The 26,372-nt window shown below is 36.7% G+C and overlaps 1 protein-coding gene across 2 annotated transcripts in view; it reads left to right on the top strand.

Annotated features, from left to right (window-relative positions):
* lama5 (laminin, alpha 5) overlaps window positions 1-26,372 on the top strand; it is a 91,955-nt gene that overhangs the window by 26,058 nt on the left and 39,525 nt on the right. The window contains exons 3-33 of one of the 2 annotated variants that reach the window (XM_058762852.1): window positions 3,847-3,964; window positions 4,773-4,891; window positions 5,038-5,208; window positions 5,310-5,407; window positions 10,819-10,934; window positions 14,256-14,374; window positions 14,584-14,674; window positions 15,477-15,611; window positions 15,809-15,853; window positions 15,964-16,104; window positions 16,454-16,591; window positions 17,692-17,826; window positions 17,937-18,071; window positions 18,166-18,303; window positions 18,393-18,445; window positions 18,781-18,880; window positions 19,451-19,503; window positions 19,588-19,693; window positions 19,772-19,871; window positions 19,956-20,112; window positions 21,769-21,898; window positions 22,823-22,965; window positions 23,053-23,156; window positions 23,249-23,402; window positions 24,044-24,207; window positions 24,631-24,739; window positions 24,835-24,932; window positions 25,377-25,569; window positions 25,755-25,881; window positions 25,981-26,120; window positions 26,203-26,318. In XM_058762852.1, the coding sequence (XP_058618835.1) occupies window positions 3,847-3,964; window positions 4,773-4,891; window positions 5,038-5,208; window positions 5,310-5,407; window positions 10,819-10,934; window positions 14,256-14,374; window positions 14,584-14,674; window positions 15,477-15,611; window positions 15,809-15,853; window positions 15,964-16,104; window positions 16,454-16,591; window positions 17,692-17,826; window positions 17,937-18,071; window positions 18,166-18,303; window positions 18,393-18,445; window positions 18,781-18,880; window positions 19,451-19,503; window positions 19,588-19,693; window positions 19,772-19,871; window positions 19,956-20,112; window positions 21,769-21,898; window positions 22,823-22,965; window positions 23,053-23,156; window positions 23,249-23,402; window positions 24,044-24,207; window positions 24,631-24,739; window positions 24,835-24,932; window positions 25,377-25,569; window positions 25,755-25,881; window positions 25,981-26,120; window positions 26,203-26,318 (3,746 nt within the window). Of the gene's footprint in view, window positions 1-3,846; window positions 3,965-4,772; window positions 4,892-5,037; window positions 5,209-5,309; window positions 5,408-10,818; window positions 10,935-14,255; window positions 14,375-14,583; window positions 14,675-15,476; window positions 15,612-15,808; window positions 15,854-15,963; window positions 16,105-16,453; window positions 16,592-17,691; window positions 17,827-17,936; window positions 18,072-18,165; window positions 18,304-18,392; window positions 18,446-18,780; window positions 18,881-19,450; window positions 19,504-19,587; window positions 19,694-19,771; window positions 19,872-19,955; window positions 20,113-21,323; window positions 21,463-21,768; window positions 21,899-22,822; window positions 22,966-23,052; window positions 23,157-23,248; window positions 23,403-24,043; window positions 24,208-24,630; window positions 24,740-24,834; window positions 24,933-25,376; window positions 25,570-25,754; window positions 25,882-25,980; window positions 26,121-26,202; window positions 26,319-26,372 lie in introns of both variants that reach the window. The other variant, XM_058762851.1, reaches the window with a different exon arrangement.

The following is a 26,372-nucleotide window of genomic DNA, read 5'->3' as shown; positions in this document are numbered from 1 at the left end:
GGCAGTCTGCAGAGTTTCCGATCAGCGTGGCGGAAAGTTATGCAGGCTTTTTCTTCAGCGTTGTATGTTTTGTCACGGTGTGGTATTTTGAGTGCAGATTACCAATGTCTACTCATGTTCACACTTGCTCAGATGCTTACAGTAGCTAGAGTTCAGCTACGAATAAGAGCGTTCAACAGCGCGGTGTGTCAGGACACACATTTATGCACGTGTAAGCATAAATCCTGGCTTGCAGGCATATTTAGCTTACATTACTCTCTCTCTATTGTCTGTCTCCTCTGCATCTCAGCTTACTATTTTGTCTTCTCTTATTGATATCATTGCCTTGAGGAGCCAAAAATGCCTTATCTGTACCCGTGTGCCTCTTGATTTCAAGTCTTAACTTGTTTTGTTGGGGTCTTATATATGTCTGATCTATGTCTGATTCTTTCTTCAAGGCATTTTTCAGGTGCATAATTAGTGGTGTTTTGCTCAGTATCATTATTACAATTACTTGTACTTGGGCATAAGAATTTGAAGAAAGTAAGCAATTAGGTGTGCAGTTTTTGACTTTATTTATTTTATTTAAAAAGGCACTCGTGGTACATTTTTGTGTTTTGAAGGAGAAAAAGTATCCAGTATGACCTGAGGTTACATGTAGGAAGATGTAAGAAGACGCTCTAGAGTCTGTGGTGTTTTGTAAGTGTGTAGCTGTGAATTGATAGCAGTAAACACAGCTCTCACAGGCATGTGTGGAATGGTCTGTAAGGGTGGGATCTGTCACCCCCCATCACAATCTGTCTCTGGGGGACAGCAGCTGTGTTTGAGCTTTGAACTCTTGAGTGACCCATCGCAGGTTCACTTCAGCCACCCATGTACATACCAGCTCACCATGTTACAGGATTTATGACATGTGCATGACCGGACTCTCGCAGCTGTTATAGCATCCCCTGTTGTCATGGTAATCCCTCCTTCTCCTGCTCTCCCCATAAGCAGGCCATTATTCCGGAGTCGGAACGCTGAGGTTGTGGAACGTCTGCCGAGGATCAGTTCCTTTCCTCTAAATTACTGCAGAGCAACATTGATGTCTGTACTCAGACAGAAGCTTACATCATGACAGGATGTGGTGTAGTGATAAAAAATGGAGTGATGGGAGGAAGAAGAGGATAGGAGGAGTAGAGGGAGAGAGGGAAAAGGAAAAGCCCATAGGGATTGAGTGGGTGTGCAGTCCACTGCTCATTACTACAGTACATGCTCTGTAAGGCTCATTCACACCAAGTCTGAGTTCCTTGCACACAAAAAAACAAAATATAATAGTGAAATAATATAATAAATATTATTATTATATAATAATTATATAGCTTTGTTTTGTGTTTAGTTGTATTGGCATAGCACTTGAAGAAGGAAAAGAACCTACAATTTTTAGGATTTTTTTTTTTCTAAATTCTGTTTTATTTTTGCAAATTTTCATTTTTTTGTTTACATTTTTCTAGATTTTCTGTTTTTTTTTATTTTATTTTTATGTAATTCCATTTTAATAAAAAAATAATAATCAAAGGGGTTGATAAATTGATAATCTCATTTATTTATTTACTTATTTGTTTTCTCATCTGCATTTCACTTCTTCCTTATCGTGTATACTAATATATACTTTAATTTTGGTATGTGAATATTTTTTGACTGATTGATTTTTTGAGTCGATTTGTCTCTGAATATCATGATACATAATATTATGAAAATAAATAACCAATTAACATTTAAGGCCCTAAGGAAAAATGTAGCTGAAAATATGAGTGGGAAAAGAGTATAGATGATGGGGAGGGGAATGGAATGAATGCGACGTCCTTCTATTCACCTGAAGCATGTTCAGACACACACAGATCACCTCACTGATGCTGTTCACTTATACAACAAGCAACAGTGTATCAGGGGCCCAATAAAATAAGTCTCAATATGCCTCAAGTAACACATGACAACTTAATCCAGAATGAAACCTTTTGTTTAACAGTGTTCTTTTGCCCTGTTGACCAAGGTGTTGCTGGTTTCTCAGGTGCTTAATGATTGGCCAAGCATTCATGTGTCCTCTGATTGTGTGTTTCCACTCTCGTCGCTATGGAAACACAAGAAATGCAGAAAGTGAGGAATTTATTCAATCATTAAGCCCAAAGGAGTCCGGACACAGCTAGACTTTTATTGAATATTTCAAACACACTTACCTCACGCTGCAGCAAACCCAACCCAACCAAACCAAATAAAACTCTGACACAGCAACTTATTTTTGCCAATAAGTAACCATCAAACAACCAAATCATTGGATGTAATCTCATCCTCATCTAAAACGTCCTGCCTCATGTTGCATCTTTCACCAAGTTCCTAATATACTTGCAGTGCGCGCGCACACACACACACAGGCTGCTGGGATTTCTCTGCAGTCTGAAGTTCAGGTTCATTCACACCCCTGTGACCAACCGCCCGTCTGACGGATGGAAGAAAGAGCATCTGATCCCCATTTCAAAGAGCCCACCTTTCCTCTCCTCAGATATTTCCACAGATGTGTTTTTGTTCTGTGTATCTGTGAGGAGGCTTGCGTTGACAAAGGCCCCTGACGTGGCTGAAGTGCTTCTTTGTAGCAGAGGGGCTTTGGGGTTGCGTTGAATTGAGGGGTTGTGGAAGTTAGTATAGATGGTGGGGGATGGTTTGTGTGTGTGTTGAAGGGGATACTGTGTTGTCAGAGCTGAGGGGCTTAGAGAGGAAGTGGATGGATGTTTAAGTGTTAAGCCCTTGGCTTTCTTAAGGAAGACACATTTCCAGAGAGATTAGATGAAGAATGTCTAATGTTTATGGTAGGATGCTCCACTATGGATTGCTCTTATAGTTTTATATGTGCATCACACATTAATTTAGATTTTTTTTTTTTTTTCGTTATATTTCCTTCTCTTTACCAGACAGAGCAGCCGTTCCCATGAGAATGTGGCATTGGTGTTTTGGGAGTGGTAGAGATAGTAAAACGAACACAAATGAATGTCAGGTGGAAAAGTTTTAGCTTTCATCAGAGATGTTACAGGGAAATGTGCCGTAAACACAGTATTTAAAATAAATATCTAATTCCATGATTTATCTTCAGAGAAGAATGATAAAGTTCTTACTTATCTGGTAATGCATTTAGAAATGTTAGAAATGCAATTCTCATAATGACTTTAAAGCTTTTTTTATGATGAACATTTCCAATTTCTGAATTGAATTCATTTTGTGGGGCTTAAAGCAAAAATGTCTTGGTGATATAACTGTCCTGAGATTATAATAAAGAAAAAAGTTATTTTGGTAATAAGTCTAAAAAATGATAAATTTGCTAGATGTGATATTATATACTATATGTAATTATATACTATACACACGCAAAATAACATGTTTTTTGTGATCATTGATAATTAATGATAAATTTCAACATTACCTCGTCATTACTTCCTTCCACCTTTCGTTCTCTCTGGAGCAGAATGACTGTGTTGATGGAGTGACGCTAATGGGGTAAGTTCAGGGAAATCAGTCCAGTTATGTCCATGTCTTTGATTAAGTCACTGTGGGAAAACATCTGTGAGCCTCAGTGACTTTATCAATCATTCAGTCATGTAAAAACAACATTGCTTTGACATTAATATGAACTCACAGCCATAACTGATGCTTATTAGCGCAGGGCCACTCCCATCAGACAGGACTGATATGACAGAAGAGTTCAGCTGTTGTTGAGGGTTTATTACTGGCTATTGCTGATACTGATAAACCAAGTTGACTGATTGCTGTTATAATTTCATGCAAATAAGATATTATTCATATGTGAACTTACATTGTGATTCTTTTTATTATTTCCAGCTTTTCCATGTAGCATATGTGCTTATCAAGTTTGCCAACTCGCCCCGGCCGGACCTGTGGGTGCTGGAGCGCTCCATTGACTTTGGGAAAACATATCAGCCATGGCAGTTCTTCGCCTGTGAGTAATACTGAAATGAGCATTTTATCTTTGTTCTTATGTGTTATGGACTGAAAATAACTTTGTGAAGATGGCCTTCAGTGATGGGAATGATAGTGTGGGTTAAGTGAGAAAGGTCAGGTTTGGCCATTTCTCTCTGTTCTCAGGCATTCGTGCAACACACATATATTGAGTCACTAAAGGCCATCGGTACTGTAGGTGGCAACACAATCCTGGCAACAATAATTACAGTCCTTGGCTGGCATTTGGAGGTTTGGCAGTATCAGCATAATGAAATTCAGTTGTTTTGCTAAACTCACAATCCACCAGCCCACAGTTGCCTCCAGGCAGAAAGATGGAGAGAAGAGAGAACATTGTGTGACAGATTACAGTGTGACTTTATAAGTGGTAGATTTTATAGATAATAATTCAGTCTAGAGACAAAATGATTTATTTTGTTGAGAAAAATGAGTATATTTTATAAAATATAATTTACATTTATATTAATTGAAATGATTATATTATTAATATAATAAACAATAATAATTAAAATACATTATTATGTTATGTTTACGATTTCATTTATAATCATTTTATGTTTATAGTATTTTCTTTGATATGTTAAATTATTTTTAATTACACAGCCCTACATGACACTGGACTTAAAGATATTAATAACCGAATCAAATTCCACTCATCACTCATCATTTTTTCTGATTGATTGTATCATTGGATCTCATGTGACTGACAGAGTTGTTATTGCAAGGGAAAGTTATTTTGATTTGACATTTTCTCAACTGATTTATTCATGTCTCTGTTTTTGCGTCAGCCTCTAAGAGAGACTGTATCGAGCGGTTTGGCCAGAGGACTATCGAGAGGATCAACCATGACAACGATATCATCTGCACAGTAGAGTACTCACGGATTGTCCCTTTGGAGAATGGAGAGGTACGGACACAGACAAACTCTGGCTCTTGCCCACTAACCTAATTTTCCTTCTTATATCTCTGTAGATGCACTTATATACTTATAGTACTTATACTTTAGGTATTATTGTGATGTCTGACTTTTTATGATCCCTAAATCACGTTCAGATTGTGGTGTCTCTGGTGAACGGACGTCCGGGCGCCATGAACTTCTCCTACTCTCCTGTTCTGAGGGAGTTCACCAAGGCCACCAACATCCGCCTGCGCTTCCTGCGCACCAACACGCTGCTGGGTCACCTGATGGGCAAAGCCCTGAGAGACCCTACGGTCACACGAAGAGTAAGATTCAGTTTTTTTGAATAGACAGAAGTTACAAACAAAGCTCCATCAGATACATGTTTAAAACCATGTAACATATTATCTGCATTTTTTTTCTTCAGTATTACTACAGTATCAAGGACATCAGTATTGGAGGGAGATGTGTGTGTAATGGCCACGCTGAGGCCTGTAATTCCCAAGATCCCAACGATCCATACAAGTAAGTGACTTTTAAGAATATTTTTATTTTATTTATGGGCTTTAAATATCACAAGTCAGAAGCTGCACCATTGCACCATCAAACAGGTTGTGGAATCATGTGAGCATCCTGCCAGGCTACATGTCCCTCACCCTTCAAGAAGTTTTACAAATACACTTTCCTATACCTAAACTACTGTTCAAAAGTGTTTTTTGGAAAGATATTAATACATCTATGCAGCAAGGATGCATTAAATTGATCAAAAGTGACGAAAGACATTTATAATCTTACAAAAGATTTCTATTTCAAATAAATACAGTTCTTTTGAATTTTCTATTCATTAAAGGGATGGTTCACCCATCATTTACTATCCCTTTAAAGAATCCTGAAAAACAATGTTTTCAACATAAATAAGAATAATAAGATAATAATCAGAAATGTTTCTTGAGCATGAAATCAGCATATTAGAATGATTTCTGAAAGATCATGTGACACAGAAGACTAGAGGAATGATGCTGAAAATTCAGCTTTGCATGACAGGAATAAATAATATTTCACATTATTACTGTTTAATCCTTTACAAAATCTGACCGTCCCCAAACTTTTGAACAGTAGTGTAGTCAATTAAAAGTATTTTGCCATGTTGTTGCCACACAATTGCATGTAATGATGGCACCAATATTCAAATATTTCACAGACTTGTCCACACACCTTCATATTTCCATGACTTAGAGCCGAAGGCCATTTCTTTCTGTAAATGTGTGTGTGTGCCAAAGCAGGAGGCTGAAATCATACGCATTCATAATCTGCTCTTTCCTATACCCTGAGGGTATGAAAATTACCTTTAGCTTCCACTCACACAGCAGACCACTAGCACAGGCACATACATGCTACCCTGACGCTCTGCTCCAAGGACTCTTCACTTGCCTGATTCTCAACTTTTTGCACATATTTTCTCCTTACAATATTATTTTACCTCAAGCACAATATTTTAACAAGAGCTATCACGTAATCCAGAGTTTTAGAAAATAGCCACAGGGCCTTTAATGCCACAAAACAACCAATGCCAGACCAGGTTGTTGTTTTATTTTTAGGATATTTGCACTAAGGTTTTTAGCTAGAAGGCTCATAGTCAGAGCAGCTCGCTTCCTCTAGGCGCGTGTATTATTCAGTTCTGAGGCCCAGCAAGCGTCTGGATTTACTGGCTTGTCAGAAGATAGCCATGTACCATGAGACTGTGCACTGTGAATGATCTCTCTGTTGTTTACCTGCTAATTGACCAATGCCTTGAAAAGTATCAGTTCACAAAAAAAGAAGGGTTTTATTCTCTCAGGTTATTGTAAAACGTTTTGTAGAAGTTTTTGTGGAATGTATCCAGTGGGATCAGTTTTTTGCTACCTTGATCATGTTCCAGAAGTTAAAGATTAATGAAATGTTACAAACATTTAAGCGAAATCCTCAAAAATATGTGGTGTGTGGTCCTCTAGTGCAGCAGACCTTTGGACATGAAGCAGATCACATTGTTTATGTAATATTTCAGGAATCTTTGTATGTCATAATCAAGATAAATCCGCCGGTCATAGTTTTTGTCCCTGCTGATAAATAGTCTTGTTACTGTATTCGGTCATTCCACAGATTCCTGTAGCGTTCGGTGTGAGCAAACAGGAATATAAACCACCTGGAAGGTGTCAAATGTGTCAGTTTGAAAAAAGAAACTCTCCTGTGAGGGACTTATCAAAACCCAGAGGGTTAATACAGATCATAGCAACAAGAAACAGATGCTAACATTGCGTTTGGAGAGGAGGGAGAGTTTTCATAACCTTCATGGATCTCTGTTAAATCTGCTGTTCTTTGTGATTTCCTCTGTTTAGGAAATGTATTGCATGCGTGTGTAACTGATATTGTGGAGTTTTACTGATATACATGCGATGGGGATACAGGAGACCAGATGTTTTCCTCTGAGACTGTCACACTTGTATATTTCAACATGCAACACACATTTTTTCTAGGTGTTGGCAATTTAATTGAGTGTTTCTGTGGTGATTTTCTTTTATTATACAAAGGGTGGAGTTAAAGGGTTAGTTCACCCAAAAATGAAAATTCTGTCATTAATTACTCACCCCCATGTCGTTCCAAATCTGTAAGACCTTTGTTTATCTTCGGAACACAAATTAAGATATTTTTGATGAAATCCGAGAGCTTTCTGATCCTGCATAGACAGCAACACAACTGACACATTCAAGGCCCAGAAAGTTAGTAAGGACATCATTAAAATAGTCCATGTGACATCAGTGGTTCAACTGTAATTTTATGAAGCTATGAGAATACAAAAATAACAATAATATATATATATATATATATATATATATTTATATATTTTTTTTTTTTATAGTATGTGAAACGATTTTTAACAGTAGTGTTAATAACAAAGTTTGTATTCAGTTATAATGACAAAAATAGTAGACTGGAGTAATGATGCTGAAAATTCAGCTTTGCATCACATAAATAAAATTTAAAAATGTATTAAAATAGTAAACAGTTATTTTTAATTGTGGTAATATTTCACAGTATTACTGTTTTTACTGTATTTTTGATCAAATAAATGCAGCCATGGTGAGCATAAGAGACTTCTTGCTGATAACTGAATGAATGAATACAGATAGATAGTGAATGGTTTTGATTGACAGAGCTAAATGAGGATGACCCAAAGAATGAGTCAGAAGCTGAAGGTCAGAGGTCAATCACTAAAGTGTGCACCACCTAAGCTTCCCAGGTGCACCTGTTTGCCCCACAGGTACCAGGAGTTAAACTGATGTCAGTGTGCAGTTGATTTATGGGGAGATTTGTGTAGTGAGATAACTTCACTAAAGAAACTAAAATGCACAATTGAGTGCAAATGTGCATGCACTCAGTAGTACTCAAATGAAAGTGAAAGTGAAAAGTCATTGTAGAAACTGATGAGAGTGAACATATTAGAAGTTTTATTTTATGAACTTGTGATTAGTTTTTAAGATTTCTTATGGATGTTACACTCCATTAAAGGGATAGTTCACCCAAAATATTTTTGTTTTTGTTGCACACAAAAAGTATTCTCGTAGCTTTATAAAATTCAGGTTGACTACTTTACAGGACTACATTAACAATGTCCTTACTAACTTGAACGTGGTAGTTGTGTTGCTGTCTATGCAGGGTCAGAAAGCTCTCGGATTTCATCAAAAATATCTTAATTTGTGTTCTGAAGATGAACGAAGGTCTTATAGGTTTGGAAAGACATGAGGGTGAATAATTAATGACCGAATTTTCATTTTTGGGTGAACTAACCCTTTAAGGCCCGTTCACACCAAGACTAATGTTTGGTATGAAAATTCAGTGCAATAAACATTTTAATTTGAGTGAACAGCATTCATTCAGTCTGTTCAGACCCATACAAATATTCACATGCAGTCAATGCAACAAATTATTACTCTTTCCCATCGCACTGCAAAGAAAATGGGTTAACCAATTAGAATTGCGCTTTTGGTCACATGCCACTGCTGTTACATGCAACTAGTTTACGATTTGGTGATTTAGTATGAATTTTTATCATTTGATTCATATGAAAATGTACCATTTTTAGCAAAAATAAGCAGATTGTATGAATTAACCACCAATTTGCTTTATTTAATTAATAGTTAATTCTTAGAAATCTATAAATGCTTTTTTCGTTACTGTTCGATGGTCATTATTAAAGGTTCCATATTGTCAAAACTGAAATTTCCTGCCTTTTTTTCATGATAACTGAGGTCTAGGGGTTATGTAACTACCATATAAGTTTCAAAACAGTCAATCCACTGTAAAATGCACACAGCCTGCATAAAGTAGCTGTGCTTTTTCATGAGGTGTTGTGACTTCCGGAAAAATGTGACGTCCGAACTACTCAGTCACCGCCTTCAGTCACCACCCCGAGCACCACCCACCGTCCTACCCTCCTTTTGCCAAACCCCCAGACAACATCGCGTCCATGATCGCGTCTATCTAGTCATGATGAAGATGTATATACATTTCAATTTCAGCAAGCAACTATTTTTACAGCTACATTATTAATCCAGCCACAATTAATCACAACAATGTATATACAATTACAAATGGTTATATATAAATCGTCAGTTTGTTGTTTTACACACATGCACACAGACATTATTTCATACTCGACATAGTCGTGAGATGCAAGAAAATTTTAGACGAGCCCATAACAACAAAAGACAATATTTTATTGAACCTTTTCTGATAAGAAGTGTGTGTTTTAAACGCATTTTTGATGTTCGTTTCTGTCCAGTCCGCTCGTTTTATTGCGTTTAACCACAGCTGTCGTCGGTTTTTTGTCTGGCAGTGGCAGCAAATATGCGATCAAATTTCTAATTTGAGGCTGTATTATATCGACTCTGGCATCCAACATCACAACAAGATGATATTTTAAGCTCCTTATGTAGCCGAATCTGCGCTGGTTTGAATGGGCTGCCTCCAGTTTTCCCTTTGTTTTGCCTCCAGCTAGCACTGTGACGTAATTGTGACATCAGCCCTACATGACCCTAGTTACCTGTGGTTGGCCTGGCCGTGCGTCACTCAGAAAACAACAGGCCAATCAGAAGAGAGGCTCATGAATATTAATTAGACTAAAATCGACCTGTTCTTAGCAGAGCTTCTGAGAGAGGAGCTGTTAAAATATATTGAGATGGTTTTTGGTACTTATACCGCAAATATATATTCTTAAGGACATCAAAACCTAAATTAAAACTCCAGAAAGGTGTACAATATGTGACCTTTAATGATTATCATTTGAATGTATGAATATGGCATATGTAATGCATGTAGCATTTGTTTACTGTCTGCTGTGTAGCTTTAGGATGATACATGTGTGAATGCAAGCCACTCATGAGCAGACCACCGAGTCTCGGTTAATTCTATTAGCTTTTCAGATGATGTAGGAAAATTTAGCAAGCGTGAAGAACTTAACCCGTTCAGACTCTCAGGTTTTAAAGACTCTCTCGCTTTCTCTCCCTAATTCATTCTTTTCCTAGAAGCAGCAAGGTCAGTGAGAAGTTTAGACATTTGAATAAAAGCTCTTGTGTGGCTCATTTGAGGCCCATAGACATGAAGTACTTCAGTATTTGCATATAGTGGCCCCTCAAGATTGAGACAGAAAGAAGACAAGTGGGAATTTCTCTATAAAATTCATTACAAAATTCTGTTCGGAAACATTAACCAAATAAAGAAACATAGCATATACCTATGTACTCTATGTATTCTTCACATACGTATAGCAAAAGAGTTATATTTGAGAATTGCTCAAATAGCTTAAAAGCATATAGCAAGTTTTAGGATTTAGGGTATGAACTTGTGTGATTGTGTTTGGTTGTTAACCTGTGATTTGTCTTTATGTCTGTCTCTCTCAGGCTTCAGTGTGACTGCCAGCACAACACTTGTGGGACGTCATGTGATCGCTGTTGCCCCGGCTTCAACCAGTTTCCATGGAAACCAGCCACGACTTACAGTGCCAATGAATGTGAACGTGAGTTTTCCTCTCTCTGCATCTAGTGATCCAACAAAACAAAGATTTAGTACCTGCCGGGCCCCTCCTAGACACATTGTTCTCAAAACATGATTTCTCTCTTGTGGGAGATTTTTTCTGCCTTCCTCTCTTGATGGCAGAACAGCATTTTCTTTATTCTTTCTAACAGTGCTCTTTTTTATGTATTAATAGACGTGACATTTAATCACTAAGTATAAGTGTGACTTTTTCAGAAAGTTCAGAATATCTTCACTCAAACTCAGAAACTTGAATGATCTCTTTCTGGAACTGCGATCTCTTTCTCTGTCTTTACACTTTTAATCACACAAGTTTCTGTACCTACATTCTCCCTTTTTTACCGTTTCAACGTGTCATTCTAACAAATGTGAAAGACTATCATCGTAAAATATGACTATCATCATACTCATAGTCCACATTTTTGTGGTGTTATATATTTTTCCTGAAGTTCTAGTGAACTGTAAAGTGGCATTATAACTCTATTGGCAAGTAGATAAAGAAAAACCTTTAGCAAAAGGACAGAGTAAAACAACTGACAAATGCTTTTCTTAAACAATTGAAAATTTGGCTTAAAAGTGCTAACAACGCGTTAACGCAAATTCATTTTAACGTCACTAATTTTATTAACGCGCGATTAACGCAGTGCGTATTTTCTGTTTGACCAGTGGCCTAGCCCGTAGTTGGAGACCCCCCCCCCCCTCTTCAAAAAAGTGCCTAGCGACAAATCTTTAGGGTTTGCCCAAACTTTATTTAGTCTAGTTTCTGAGACATGCTGGTACTGCCACGCGAGCGTGAGGTCTTGTCTTAGCACGCACACACCTCTCTCTCACTCTCTCTGTGCGTATGCTCTGTTCAACGAGTGGCGGAAAGGAGCAGCGCTTTCAGTTAAACACAGATATTATGTTGCTTCTCTAATTTTACATGCAAGTATAGCTGAAATCACAGCACCGCTATTGTCATTATCTTATGTGTATTTGATTTCATCAGACGACGGCTCGATTATCAGGATTTTTTATCAACATTTTAACATCCGAAGGGAGAGCTATGTAGTCTTAATGGGTCGCGTTTCAGTCACTATTTCATATTCATTCCATTGTCTGACAACAGAAACAGTCAAATATACCAATGAAAACAGTTTTATTGAGAATTTAGCTGCATCAAATAAAAATGTGCAATTAAGTTGCGATTAATCACGAGTTAACTCATGACAATCATGCGATTAATCGCGATTAAAAAAAATGATTGATCGACAGCCCTAATATATATATATATATATATATATATATATATATAAATGTAAATTTATATTTTATTGTTTTATTTAATATTTTAAATATTTAATATAGATATAAAATATATTTTAATAATATTATTTAAAATATTAATTAAAATGCCTATTTTATGTCAATTAAAAAACTTAAATGCATTTAAAATTTAGTTTTAATTTGTCTATTTAAAAAGTGTTATTTATATATATATATACACACACACAATTTAGTTAATTGTTTTAATTAATTAATTTATTAATTATTTATAATAGTTATAATTAATTAATTTATTTATTAAATTTATCATTTATTGTACCTTTTTTAAGGAGCACTCCTAGTCCTCCAAGTAAAAGCGGCTACCTGATGCCTTTATAAATGTAAATACATATTAGCCTTTCAGACCTTGGATTGGTTTTGTTGTGCGAAGATATTTAGATTTTTTTATTCTCGATTGTATGAGGATGTTTATAGGTTCAGTTTTGGATCAGCGTAGTCTCTGCTTTAGTAAGACATCAGAGTCAGTGTGAATAAGAGAGGCTGGCAGTCTGTGTGAACAGCTCCAGCCTGCTGTGAGCTCATACAGACACTAATCCAGTCTGGCTTCTCTCACACACTGTAAAAATAGTCCCACAATGCTTTTAAGAGGATCTCAAACTCACTCTCTGGGTGTCTATCTGTGTATTGGGAGCCATTTCAGTCTGGAAAACGTTTCCTCTGAGTATATTGTTGGATATCCGCTGTTTCTTACCTAATCTAATCTCTCAGTTCCCAAATATAAAACCACTCCTTTGTGTGGAGAGAGACCTCAGTGAGGTTTATGGCACATCTGTGAGCAGAGCTGGTTTGAGTAAAGCCAGAGAGACTGTCCCATCTGATAGAACTGTTTCATCTCATGTCGGGTCACCGTGTCCTCACCCTGCTGTCAGTGGACTGGACCCTAACAAAACACAGCCATTCCACACCGCATGTCCTGTCAAAGACTCCACTGTGTGACAGGAAAAACACATGATCAGAGCCTGCTGGTATTCATGTTTTAATAGTGAATTTGTCCTAATAATTTTTGCTAATCACAGCTGATTCAAGTGTATGGAAATTCCCAATGGACTTTAAAATAAATAATCAAGCACAAAAATAATAAAGTGTTGAAGTCGATGAAAATGAGTGATGCACTTAAAATTTTTTAATTGCACCCATAAATACTGAAACTACTGGGCTAAAAGCAGAAACTAAATTAGCTTTATTTTAGAATGATTACCAATTATTTAAATAAATATTTAAATAAATAAATATAATAAATGAACAAATTGTAAAATATATATATATATATATATATATATATATATATTTTTTTTTTAATAACATTGGTAACTGTATAAAAAATAATACTCTAATTGTACTCAGTATTAAGAGTAGTATATTGGAAGAGACAAACGCAGATATCCAGTATAATTCCAATATTTGAATTGTCACGTTGTGTAAAATACTTTGTAATCACATTTTATTGTCAAATTTTGATCTCAATATGTTAAGGACTGTAGTCACACATTGCCCATTTAGGTTTCTCTGCGATTGTCTAATCACACATCATACAAACACACACATCTATACAAATCTGCCATTTTTGTTAGTATTGTGAAACCATAACTAGATTTTGTTTAAAATCTGCCACATCTAATGCCAAAATGACTAATTGTAGCATTTATAACTAATGTTTTGGTCACCATGGTAAATTTTTGTAAGTGTACACACAATTATTATGTTATTTGTAAATGTTTTAACAGCTGCGATCTAAAGATTTCCTCACAGTTTTCTCGTTTTCCCCATGCTAACTTCACTCCTAGCTAATTATTTCTCTTTTCTCTTTCTTTTGGCCTTCTCTGCTGTCATTCCTCTTGGGACAGTCTGAACTCTTCAGGTGGACACTGATGTGTTTTGTGCATGTTCTGCCCTGTTTATATCTGTCCTGCTTGTATATTGTTTTCTCTGCATTGGCAGATGAGTTATTAATCTCAGCGTGTTGTGTGTGTGTTTGCAGCATGTAACTGCCACAGACACTCATCAGAGTGCTACTATGATCCAGAGATCGACCAGAGGAGAGCCAGTCTCAACATGCAAGGAGAAAACAGCGGCGGAGGAGTGTGCGTAGAATGCCAGGTAGGCTCAGGTGTACAAACACACTAATAACACGAAAGTGGTGCGGATGCATTGGCTGTGGCTCAAGACCTACCTGGACAGCGTTTATGGGCAACATAAGTGCATACAACATTTTTAGTTGTCAGTTGCACAATCACTAGGTTTGGAAACAGCTGTTAATGTTTTAGCAAATGCATTCTATGATTTTGGTGATTTTTATTCTTTGACAGCATCACACCACAGGCATCAACTGTGAGCGCTGCATTCCTGGGTATTACAGATCACCTGATCATCCTCTTGAGTCCCCTTTCGCCTGCTCAAGTGAGTCTCCCGTGATCTATTTAGTGTTCATTTATTTTTATTTTAGTCATTTTATTGCTTCAACTTAAAATTTGGTTTCTTTTAGTTGCTGAAGCGACATTTCTAATGTTTGTTTACATTTTTCACCTATTTCAATTAATGAAAATTATTTTTTTATAGTTTTTGTTAAAAGCAGCACTGGTCATACATACATTTAAATAAAAATTTAACTGTATACATTTGGTTTAAAAAAAAAACTTTTTTTTGTTATGCTGGTTGAAACTCTCTTCAAATTCTGAAAGCAATCACTAAGTGGTCTAAATGTATTTATATCATCTGTGGAAGGCATAGGACCATAAAATACTCATCCAATCATATTCCTCGGCCCAAGGATTACAATAGGCTTTCCTACCTGCCTGTCAACATATGTATTTGCATACCTCCGTGCACCCTGTTCGTGCAGTCCATTGCGCTATTGCAGACCGAGCGGCCGAAAGCTTTGTTATTGTAATATTATGCACTTTTTACTGTAATTTTTCATCACTGGCGAATGAGACATGAGGTAATCTGACAACGCTGCATTCAACCCTCCACCAACGCTGATTAGCCTCTGGTCTGCCGGAGCGCATGATCATGTGTTTTGGAGGACGAGTGGCTTTGGAGAGTGATTTGCAGGGAGGATGGGATCTTATGCTTTCAAAGCTAGCTTGTTAATGCTAGCCTCTCTTAATCTGTCTACCGTACCTTTAAATTATCTGTAGATATTGATGAAGCATGTTCCTTTCTTTTTTGGTTTTCTCTGATTCTCTCATGTGTTTTGCAGAGTGTCAGTGTGAGTCTGAGTTCACTGACGGCACGTGTGAGGATCTGACCGGACGCTGTTACTGTAAACCCAGCTACACCGGTGAGAACTGTGACACGTGTGCGGAGGGATATGAAGGCTTCCCTGAATGCTACCGTAAGTCTCTCTCTCTCTGTGTGTGTCTTTGAAGCTTTCATGAAGGTTTCAGGCAGTATATTTCAGTTGAATTCATCCAGTGTGGATAATTATCTCTAAACAACTATCAAACAATATTTAGTATATATACATATATATATGTGTGTAAAGAAATTCTTGTTGTTTATTATACAGTTGCTTGTGTTTATTTCTGTCAGAGGTCTACATCAGTGGAGAGGCCAGACCTGCAGGGGAAATCATTAGTAAGACATTGAATTGATTCAGTTTGATTCATCTCGATTTGAATCTGATTTGATTCTTATTCTCATTCACTGATTTCTCATACATTTTATTACGTTCTTCTGTTGTGCAGACTGTGAGTGCAGTGCTGCAGGTACAGAAGGGAACTCCTGTAGGCCGGACCCTCGCACCAATACATGTGTGTGTAAACCTGAATTCACCGGAGAACACTGTGACACCTGCGCTTCTGGTCATTTCGGCCTCAACTGTCAGCGTAAGCACGTTTTTATGGCTCTTATAATTGTCACTGTGTTAATTACAGTGATATTTTAATGCTAGTATATTGTTTGTCATTTCATTATGCATATGTGTGTGCCTGTCCATTGTTAAGTCCCAGATAAGATCAGCTGTCCCAATCTGCCCATTTTTGTCTTTTCTGTGTAATCCACTGCGGCAGGTGACATCTGAGCAAACACATGCAGATTGTTGCATCAGTGTTTGTCTGTCTGCCTAACTGCTGTTGATCTTGCACATAGTTGGAGTGTTTGTGAGCACAATATACCACCCAATGACAAAGGCAATGCAAACATGCCCACATTCTTGTTCCTCTCCCTTCCCCCCAGGCTGTCAGTGTTCAGGCCAGGGTTGCCTGGATGGGTCCTGTGATGCACTAACGGGCCAGTGTGTGTGTCGGAGCGGGTTTCAGGGTTATTCATGCGAGCAATGTGCGCCCGGCTACTTCAACTACCCACTGTGCCAATGTGAGTGCTTGCCAACTCTAATCTCACTAAACTTCAGAATCGCCCATAAGTGCTGCCAAACCATGAACTTTGCAATGCAGCCACAATAACTGTTTCCTATTCTTTTACTGCTCTGATTAAGGTCAACTTGAATTTTTAATTGACCCTATTTACTTTCTTAACACACATGCTTGGTCTTATTGCATTTGATTTATCAGTGCACATTATAAAATGTAGTAACTTGATTGGTTGATATTACCAGTTTGATTGGCTAAGTGGTGTGACTTTTCACTCTGCTTGTCTGTTTGCACATTTACAGACTGTAAGTGTGTATATTAGTGGTGGAGATTTTTCAGTGACTCTCTCTGCAGTTTACATCATTACACCAGTAGGTGGAGATAAGTGACTGTCTGTATAACTGAGTCCTTTGAATCGTTCACTTGTCCAATTCATTCAAAGACACTGATTTGTTCTGAAGTGAAACAAGTGACTGCGAGTTCACTGAATCATTCTCTCAACCAAATAAATTTGTTTGAAAACATTGATTTATTCAGGAATAAAACAAGTGACTGTCTTTATGAGTCACTGAATATTTGACTTGACTGACTTGTTTAAAAACACTGAATCATTCAGGAACAAAACAAGTGACTCTCTTGATAAGCGAATCAATGAATCATTCACTCGACCAGGTTGATTTGTTCAAAAACATTGTTTCATTCAGGTACGAAACAAGTGACTGTCTGTTTTACTCAACTGATTTGTTCGTAAACACTGATTCATTCAGAAACAAAACACGTGACTGCCTCAAAAGAGCCATTTAATCTTTTAGTCAACTGATTTGTTCAAAAATATTCGTTCGGGAACAAAAAAGTGACCGTCTTCATGAATTGGTCATGAATTATAAGTCGCTGAATGTTTGCTCAAATTGTTTGCTCAAAAATTCTCAAAATTTTGTCTATTATGCAAGTTCGTCGATATTGAATATTAACATTCTCTTTAAATGCTCTTTTCCACTTGGAAATGTGTCACATTACTGAAGTATAATGGATTGCGAAAGCATTTCTTGTTGACTTCAAAACTATTAACATTTGATTCAGTTTTATTTCTCTCTTTGTCTGTAGATTGCGGTTGCAATGTTGTGGGCTGTATGCCTGAGATATGCAACACAGCTGGTCAGTGTTTGTGCAGGCCGGAGTTCACTGGTCCTCGCTGTGATCAGTGTCGCTCAGGGTTCCACTCATATCCAAACTGCCAGGGTAAGACGCACACACAGTGATTTAATACATTACAGAAAGGCTCAATCTGATGTTTGCAGATTCACTGTCTGTATTATCTCGATTATAACTATTTGGATTCAATTTCCCAGTGTGCACTTGTGACCCTCGCACATCTTTGGACTCCAGCTGTACCTTTTCGGGTCAGTGTAACTGCAGACCCAACTACAGTGGCCCCAAATGTGACCAGTGTGCATCCGGATATTACTCCTATCCCAGTTGCATACGTAAGTCACATGACTCTAATCACAGGCCAACATTACCTAGAGAAGGATTGTCTGTGGTAACAGGTGATTTTACATTAAAATCTCTCTGTTTCAGCATGTCGTTGTTCAGTGGAGGGCTCTCGCTTCAGCTCCTGTGATCCAGTGTCTGGTCAGTGTGTTTGTCTGCCAAACATTGTGGGTCAGAGGTGTGATAGCTGCAGTCCTGGGTCATATGGCTTTCCCCTCTGCCAAGGTGATCTTACTTAAACAACATTCATGGCTCTGTATATTACATTCATTTAAAGTAGTTCTGATGGTTTTCTTTCCCTCTCTGCGGTCTAGTCGGGACCTGTAACCCAGCAGGCTCTGTTCATAATGACATCCTGCCCACTGTGGTGAGTATAACTGAGCTTTCTACATTAAACATGGCTGCGTTTAGAATGGATAATGCATATTGTGCTGTAAATTATTCATGTTGTTATATTTGTGCATATCATACTACATACTGCACATAATATGTTGAATATTTTGTGAACATATCAAAAGATTATGTCAAACAACAGTGTGCAGTATGTAGCAATTCAGTAGACAGAGTCAAGATTTTGTTTAGACACACCTTTTCATATCTTTTACATTGTTATTTTTTAAACTACCGCTGTAAATGTCACAGTCTTTTTAACAAATTTTCATTCCTATTCCAGACTCTCAGTGCTTGTTTTTTATTCCTCAGGGCTCCTGCAACTGTTGGCCGCATGTAGAGGGGGTGGCATGTGATCGCTGTAAACCTCTCTACTGGAATCTTTCTCCCGATACAATCTATGGATGCTCAAGTAAGAGAAAAGTTTGGACACACAGCGCAAAATGTCATTTTAAGTAATTTGGCCAACATGTAAACAAAAGACTGCCATTTTATTTGCTTTGGTGGCAAATCAGACTCTAGTGACAGTGCAGTTATCAAATATGTAGCTTGTTAGTTAAGCTGTATATAAAATAAATAGTGCTGTCAAACGATTAATCGTGATTAATCGTATCCAAAATAAAAGTTTTTGTTTGCATAATATATGTGTGTGTACTGTGTATATTTATTATGTATATATAAATACAAACATATACAGTATATATTTTGGACATATTTACATGTATTTATGTGTCTATATTTATATTCATATAATTTATTTTTTTAATAAATATATTTAATATATAAACAACATATTTTTCTGAAATATATACATGCATGTGTGTGTATTTATATATACATAATAAATAAACACAGTACACATACATATATTATGTAAACAATCTTATTTTGGAAGCAATTAATCGCGATTAATCGCGTGACAGCACTAAAAATAAAATACATTATACATCTCTGCTAATGTATATTATGATTGATTTTGCAGGCTGTGACTGTAATACATTAGGAACTATGAGCGAGGTTGCAGAGTGCACTCAGGTATGGAAATATCAATGATAACTCCATCTTACAAATTCAATTCCAAGAGCATAGTTAACAAACCTCTATCTGTGTTTGAAACAGAGCACCGGTCAGTGTTACTGTAAACCCAACGTGTGCAGCGGCACATGTAATGTGTGCAAGGATGGGTACTTCAACCTTCAGAAGAACAACTTCTTTGGGTGCCAAGGTACAAAATCAATTCCAAGCAGACATTCTAAATACTCAAATGAAGAAATGGGTTAAACTCTCGCCTCTGTGCATCTAGGCTGCCAGTGTGACATTGGAGGCTCTGTTGGGCAGGCGTGTAATGAGAGGCATGGGCGGTGTCGATGCAGACCCAATGTGGAGGGACCCAAATGCAACCAGTGAGTGATGGGAAAAAGCACATACAGATGTAGCAGTGTGCAGTTTGTGTTGGCTTCTGTCATGACTCTGGTGTGTTTGTTTAGACCTCGGACGGATCATTATTTCCCAGACCTGCACCATATGAAGTTTGAAGTGGAGGAAGGCACCACCATGGATGGACGATCAGTGAGGTTTGGTTACAATCCTCTGGAGTTTGAGAGCTTCAGCTGGAGGGGATATGCCCAGATGTCCCCCATACAGGTACACAAACACACATTATAAGACTATGTTTTCACCTTGAAATCTATTTTTAAATTACATTATTTAATGATAAATAATAATAATAATAAATTGTTAGAATAATAATTATGTAATAGTAATAATAAAAACTACAATAACAACAACAAGAGTAGTATTAATAATTGATATTTTTGTTGTTGTTAATATTATTATTAATAATCCATAATAATAATAATAATAATATATTATTTTATTATAACAGCATTATTGTTGAGTGGTAAATAATAATACAATATATAATATTGATTATAAGTTATAATAACATCAGCAATAATCATTATTTTATTATTACTACTATTCAAAAATAATAATGTAGAATTATAACAATAACAAATTGTTATAATAATAACAATAGTAATACTATAATATTAATAATAAAAACTACAACAACAATTATTATTATACTTATGTTGATATTATTAATAATAATAATCTATAATAACAATAATAATCATAATAATAATGAAAATCTAAAAAACAACATTATTGAATGTTTAATAATAATACAAATAACAAATTGCTATAATAATAACAATCTGATAATTGTATTATATATAATAGTGATAATAAAATCAACAATAATTATAATTATTATTGTTAATATTTATAATAATAATAAAATCAATATCAAATCTATCACAACACTTATGATAGCAATTATTATTATTATTATTACATATTATGTGTTATAGCAATTTGTGTATTAATTTAACTTGTAAAGTTTTTTTCTCGTTGGATATCCTTTTTCACTCAGAAATATGTCATATTACAGAAGTAAAATAGGTTATGAATGCTGTTTAATGTTGAAGATTCTATGAAAATAATAATATTAATTGTAATAGAACTGCGAATAAATATTACCTATTTTAAAGTTACATTTATTTCAAAATGTTGTTATCATTATCATCATTTTGTAGATATTCAAGATGTTCAAGTTGATGCCTGTGTGTAAAATTAGACTGAGATGTAGCGTTGCGTTGTGTGATTGAAATGCGCTGTGTCTTTGGCTTGGCTGAGGGCTTTGATCACAGCTTTGTATTGCTGCTGCTTGCGTACATTGGCTGCTGTGTTGGGCTGTAGTGCTGGTTGGTGGTGGTTTTGAGCAACAGCTTTGCATTTGTCTCTCTTTCTGTCTGTGTCTGTCTGTTGTGGGCTGTTCTTTTGCTCTCTAGCCTCGGGTTCTGGTTGAGGTGGTGGTTGGCTCTCCAGACCTGTTTCATGTGGTCTTGCACTATGTGAACCGCGGGGGCATGGACGTGAGGGGGCGGGTCTCTGTGATCGAGGATGGCAGACACTTCCTATGTGGGAATTGTAAGTTTTTGAGCACCCTCTATTTTAATGATCTGCTTTTCTCTATCTTTCTACCTTCCTCACTTAAATCCTTTGCTCTCTGAGCTGGTGACTTCCTGCTTTTTTTCACAAACCCTCCCTCTTCTCCCCATGTCCAAGACATACTCACCGCAACCTGCATCTCAGATCTATCACATGATCACACCCATCTTGATCAGAAAGCCACAGTTCAGGTCTTTAATATAGGCCGTGTTATGTGCTGTACACCCTCCCCTCCTCTTTCCCTCTCTCTCCTCTTCTCCTTGTCTTCCTTCTCCATCATTTCAGAATACGGTTAAAATGATGGTGCACGTGCGTGATGCAGATGTGTATCTCACGCGCTTCATCCTCAGATATGTAAACACGAGGTTGGCCGTGTCGAACGGTAAAATCACAGCCTATCAGAACAGCAGAAGAGGTACGTCTGATGGTTCGATCTGCAAGACTTTCATTCTTTCAATGAACCCAAAGGAAAGATTTAACAGACTGGTCTATATGGCTTATAATGGTTACGCCATTATATAAAAAGACCTAGAGCAAAGGGCAACAATTTCATTTACTTTTTCATCGAGATATATGAATTTTACTTTAATTTACTTTACTTTACCAATTGTGTAAACCCTAAATAATCTATTACACAAAATAAATTGCCTTTTCATAGCTGTATTTTTTTTTAATTCTTAGATTTTTTCAATTTTTATATTTTAAATTCTATTGATAAATTACTCCATAATTGTACTGCTTTTACTCCTGTACTCCAAAAGCTGTTTTATGTCTTGATAGGCTACAGATATAACTTGTTACATAGTAATTCCCCTTTCCTCTTGTTTTAATATTAATTTACAAAATTTCAGAAACTAAGTTATTTACACATTGAAAAAAAAAAAAGCAATTATACAATGTATACAATTTTCAAAACTAAGTAAAGTTTTTTTTTTTTTCTCATTTTATGATTTTTAAACTATTACTTCCAACATCTGTTTATATAAAGACACTATTGTTTGGCGTGGCTGTAGTTTTAATAGATATAAAATCTTTACGCCTTTTTAATTTGCTAGTGCTTTTATTTTTGATAGGATTCTTCCATCTCATTTAACTTTCATTTTATGGAAAAGAGCAGCTCGGACATTCTGCTAAACTTCTCCTTTTGTGTTTCACAGAATAAAGAAAGTCCTCATGAATAAATGATGACAGCTCTTAATTTTAATTTTACTTTTAATACAACAATGGATATCTTGATAATGTTTAATAATCAATAATTATGTAACTTCGTAGATTTATTGATTCATCAAATGTTGTGACTCCATCCCCATAAAACAGGTTTCCATCCTTCTCTTTGCAGGCTCTGAGCAGTCCAAGCAGATCGTCTTTGCACCCACTTCAGAACCTACATTTGTGAACGTGCCTCAGAACAGTTTTGTGGAGCCTTTTGTCTTGAACCCAGGAACCTGGACTGTGATTATTGAGGCAGAGGGTATTTTACTGGTAGGACCCCCTATTAAAGATGCTTTCAACATTATTCCTGCATAAACAAACCCTAAACACACTCCCTCTGTCTCTTTCGCTCTGCAGGACTACCTGGTGCTATTGCCCAGTGCATATTATGAGGCTCCTATCCTGCAACTTCAAGTGACTGAACCCTGTTCATACAGCAACACACAGGATGCCAGTCAGAAGTCAGTAGTACAGTAACTTTTTGTGTTTTATGTCATGTGTATAACTGTTATATTCACTGTGACTGAAGTAATCTGTCTTTTGGTGTGTTCAGCTGTCTGCAGTACAAGTATCTGTCTCTGGATGAGTTCCCATCCATCTCCAGCAATGATGCCAACTGCAGGTCTGATAATCACCTTCCTAGACCCTGCCACACTGAAAAGATCACTCCCCGCCATCCCAGCATGGCCATCTGCAGCGGCAATGATGTAAGCATATGCACACATTGAAACAATGTTTGAAAATTTAGAAAATGTAAAAAAAATTTCCTTTTTTGAAAGAAATGCAACCCGCGGCGGGCTTCATTGCACAGAATTGGCGTTGTGAGACACGTGCACATTGCTTGACAGTGTGTGCTTCCACCCGCCGTGTATTACTTTAGATATGGTTTAGATACGCTTTCATTTATGCTGTTTGGAGTACTATTAGATGCACGAAACTCGCGCACTGACAGACTTTCATGTGCACTTTGTGTTTGTTTGTCCTGTAATAATCAAGTAATAATCAAATGGCAATAATGCTGAGGAAAAAAGAAAAACCCATAACTATTGTCTGTAAACTTTCGGATTATTTTAAATAAGTAATTTTTTTTTAAAGTAGCCTGCTTATATAATAAAAAAAGTAAAGTAAATTTTGCACAAAATAAATTTGATATAAAATTTATATGAAAATGTAGCCGTGTGCAGTAATATTGAAAACTGATGATGTGATGCATCGTGATATTGAGTATATATATATATATATATATATATATATATATATATATATATATATATATATATAAAATATATAAAAATCTTGCAGAGTCCATATCAAACTTATACAAATAAAATCCTATTTATGTGTTCAGATGAACGTTCAGCTGCGTGGTCGTGTTCCTGTTCCTGGAGAGTATGTGTTGGTGGTCGAGTACGCCAGTGAAGATCAATTCCCTCAAACTTTCAATGTGTCGGTTAATTCACCGGGTGAAAGCACTCATCAAGAGCAAATAACCCTGCTCCACTGCAAATACAGGTGTGTTTGTGTGGCATTGCAACATTTGTCTTTTCTTTTGTTTCAGGTATTCACACTCAACCTGAAGGGGGTCATAATATGCACTTTTGTTATTTCACTAAGCTTTACTTCGGCTGTTGGTCAAGGTTTTTTGCATCAGAACAGTCATATTATCTTTAAGACTTTTATATGACATTGTTTATGATTGGTTAGGCACTTTGCATGTACATTAAAATGAGGCATATTTAATGTTTGAATGTAACATCACAACGAGGTTTAAATGAGCTATTTTGCCATATTCATCGATTTTATTCGCAAGGAGCAAGGAGATTGCTTTATAAGCAAGGAGATTGCAATTCTTCAGTTGGTCTTTTATTTTTTTTCTTCATTTTTCTCTGCATTTTTGATCAATTCGTGTCTATGTGTCTCTGTGTACGTGTGTAGTTTCCTGTGTCGTGCAGTGTCTGTAGATGACAAGAAGCGTGTGGCAGTCTTCACTCTCTCCACAGAGGCTGATATCCTGCTTACCACAGACAGAAGCAGTTTTTTCTTTGTGAGAGAGTTTTTTCTACTTGAATTTGCCCTAAAAGCTATTTGTGTCCACTGTAAACACACCATTTACAAATGTGTGTCTGATTTCCCTTACAGCACAAAGTGTTCCTCATCCCTCGCGCTCAGTTCACCATGGAGTACCTGAAGCCCAGAGTTCACTGCATCAACACACATGGGCACTTCTCTCCAGACAGGTGACTTGCACATACAACATGGAAATCTTGAACTAAGTCTTGTGTGTGCTTGTGTGCTTGCATGTGCCATTACACTCAAACACTTGTTTTGTAGATTTATTATTATTTTTACTTTTTTTATTGTTAGGTCTTCACCTATTCTAACCATTTCTACTATTTTATTTTATTTCCAGTTTTTCAAACTACCATTTTACCTAAACAAAATTCTTTCACTGCCTTGCAATCACTGACTTTTCTGGAAATCACATTTAGTTATTTTTCAGACATTTTTAAATTATGACATTTGATGATCCTACATATTTACAGTTATAAGTACCCATGATCACAAGACATTTACATGATTTTGAGCTATTTTAGGTATCAAAGTGAAGAATATTTGTGTGTTATTAATCGCAGTAGGGTTTATCCTATTCATATTCATGTTTTATATTCTCTGTTGTCCAGCGGCTCCTGCATCCCGTCTCGTTTCCAGAATCCTCCTCAGTCTCTGGTCTTAAAAGAGGGTCAGGCTTCTTCTGTGCTGGATTCGACTATGGCTTCAGCCCCCGATCCCACCCTTTATGCTGACAGACCAATGACTTCCAGACCACCAACTGCTGCTGATAACAGTGAACACATGCTTCTGGATCCTAATCAGGTACATCAGGGCCATTACACACTCATTGCTGTCTTGCATGTCTTACTGTTTCGTCCTTTAAAAGAACATTTTCCCCTCCATTTATCCATCTGTTGCTCCTGTCTTGTAGTTTGTCTCTTTCTGATATTTAAATGCTAATAAAAAAAGCACACTTCTGATGTTTGTTTGTCTGCTTCCTTTCCCAGAATGCTGTAATGTTTTCAACACGTGTACATGCACTGGGCCGTTATGTGTTCATCCTGCATTACCATCAGCCCCTGCACCCAACTTATAATGTCCAGGTCCACATCAACGGAGGACGCATATGGCAGGGTGAGCAAATATATTAATACAGACTCACTTATCGACTTTAATCTTATTTTTTATCACTGAAAATGCTTTTTTATTAACAGTCATTTTTTTGTATTTCAGGCCACGTCAACGCATCCTTTTGTCCCCATGGTTATGGTTGTCGTAGTGTTGTTATGTCAGAGAACCAGATTATCCTGGATGTGACGGACTATGAGGTCATCCTGACCCTGCGTGTTCCAGACAGAAAGACACTGTGGCTGGTGAGTGTCATTGACGTTTTACTGAAGGTAATATGAATTGATAATAACAATGACACTTCTGTTTCTCTTTTTTGTGTTTCAGGACTATGTGCTGGTGGTGCCAGAGAGCACTTATAGCCCCAGCTTTTTGTCTGAGGAGCCACTGGACAAATCCTACGACTTCATCAGCAACTGTGGACAAAACAGCTTTTACATAAAGTATGATACTTATACATTTGTAAACATGTAGGAATGCACAATATAAAAAAATTC

The sequence above is a fragment of the Onychostoma macrolepis genome, chromosome 23 (genome assembly GCF_012432095.1).
Source record: "Onychostoma macrolepis isolate SWU-2019 chromosome 23, ASM1243209v1, whole genome shotgun sequence".
Classification (NCBI taxonomy): Eukaryota; Metazoa; Chordata; class Actinopteri; order Cypriniformes; family Cyprinidae; genus Onychostoma; species Onychostoma macrolepis.
This window is presented reverse-complemented; position numbering and strand designations above follow the sequence as displayed.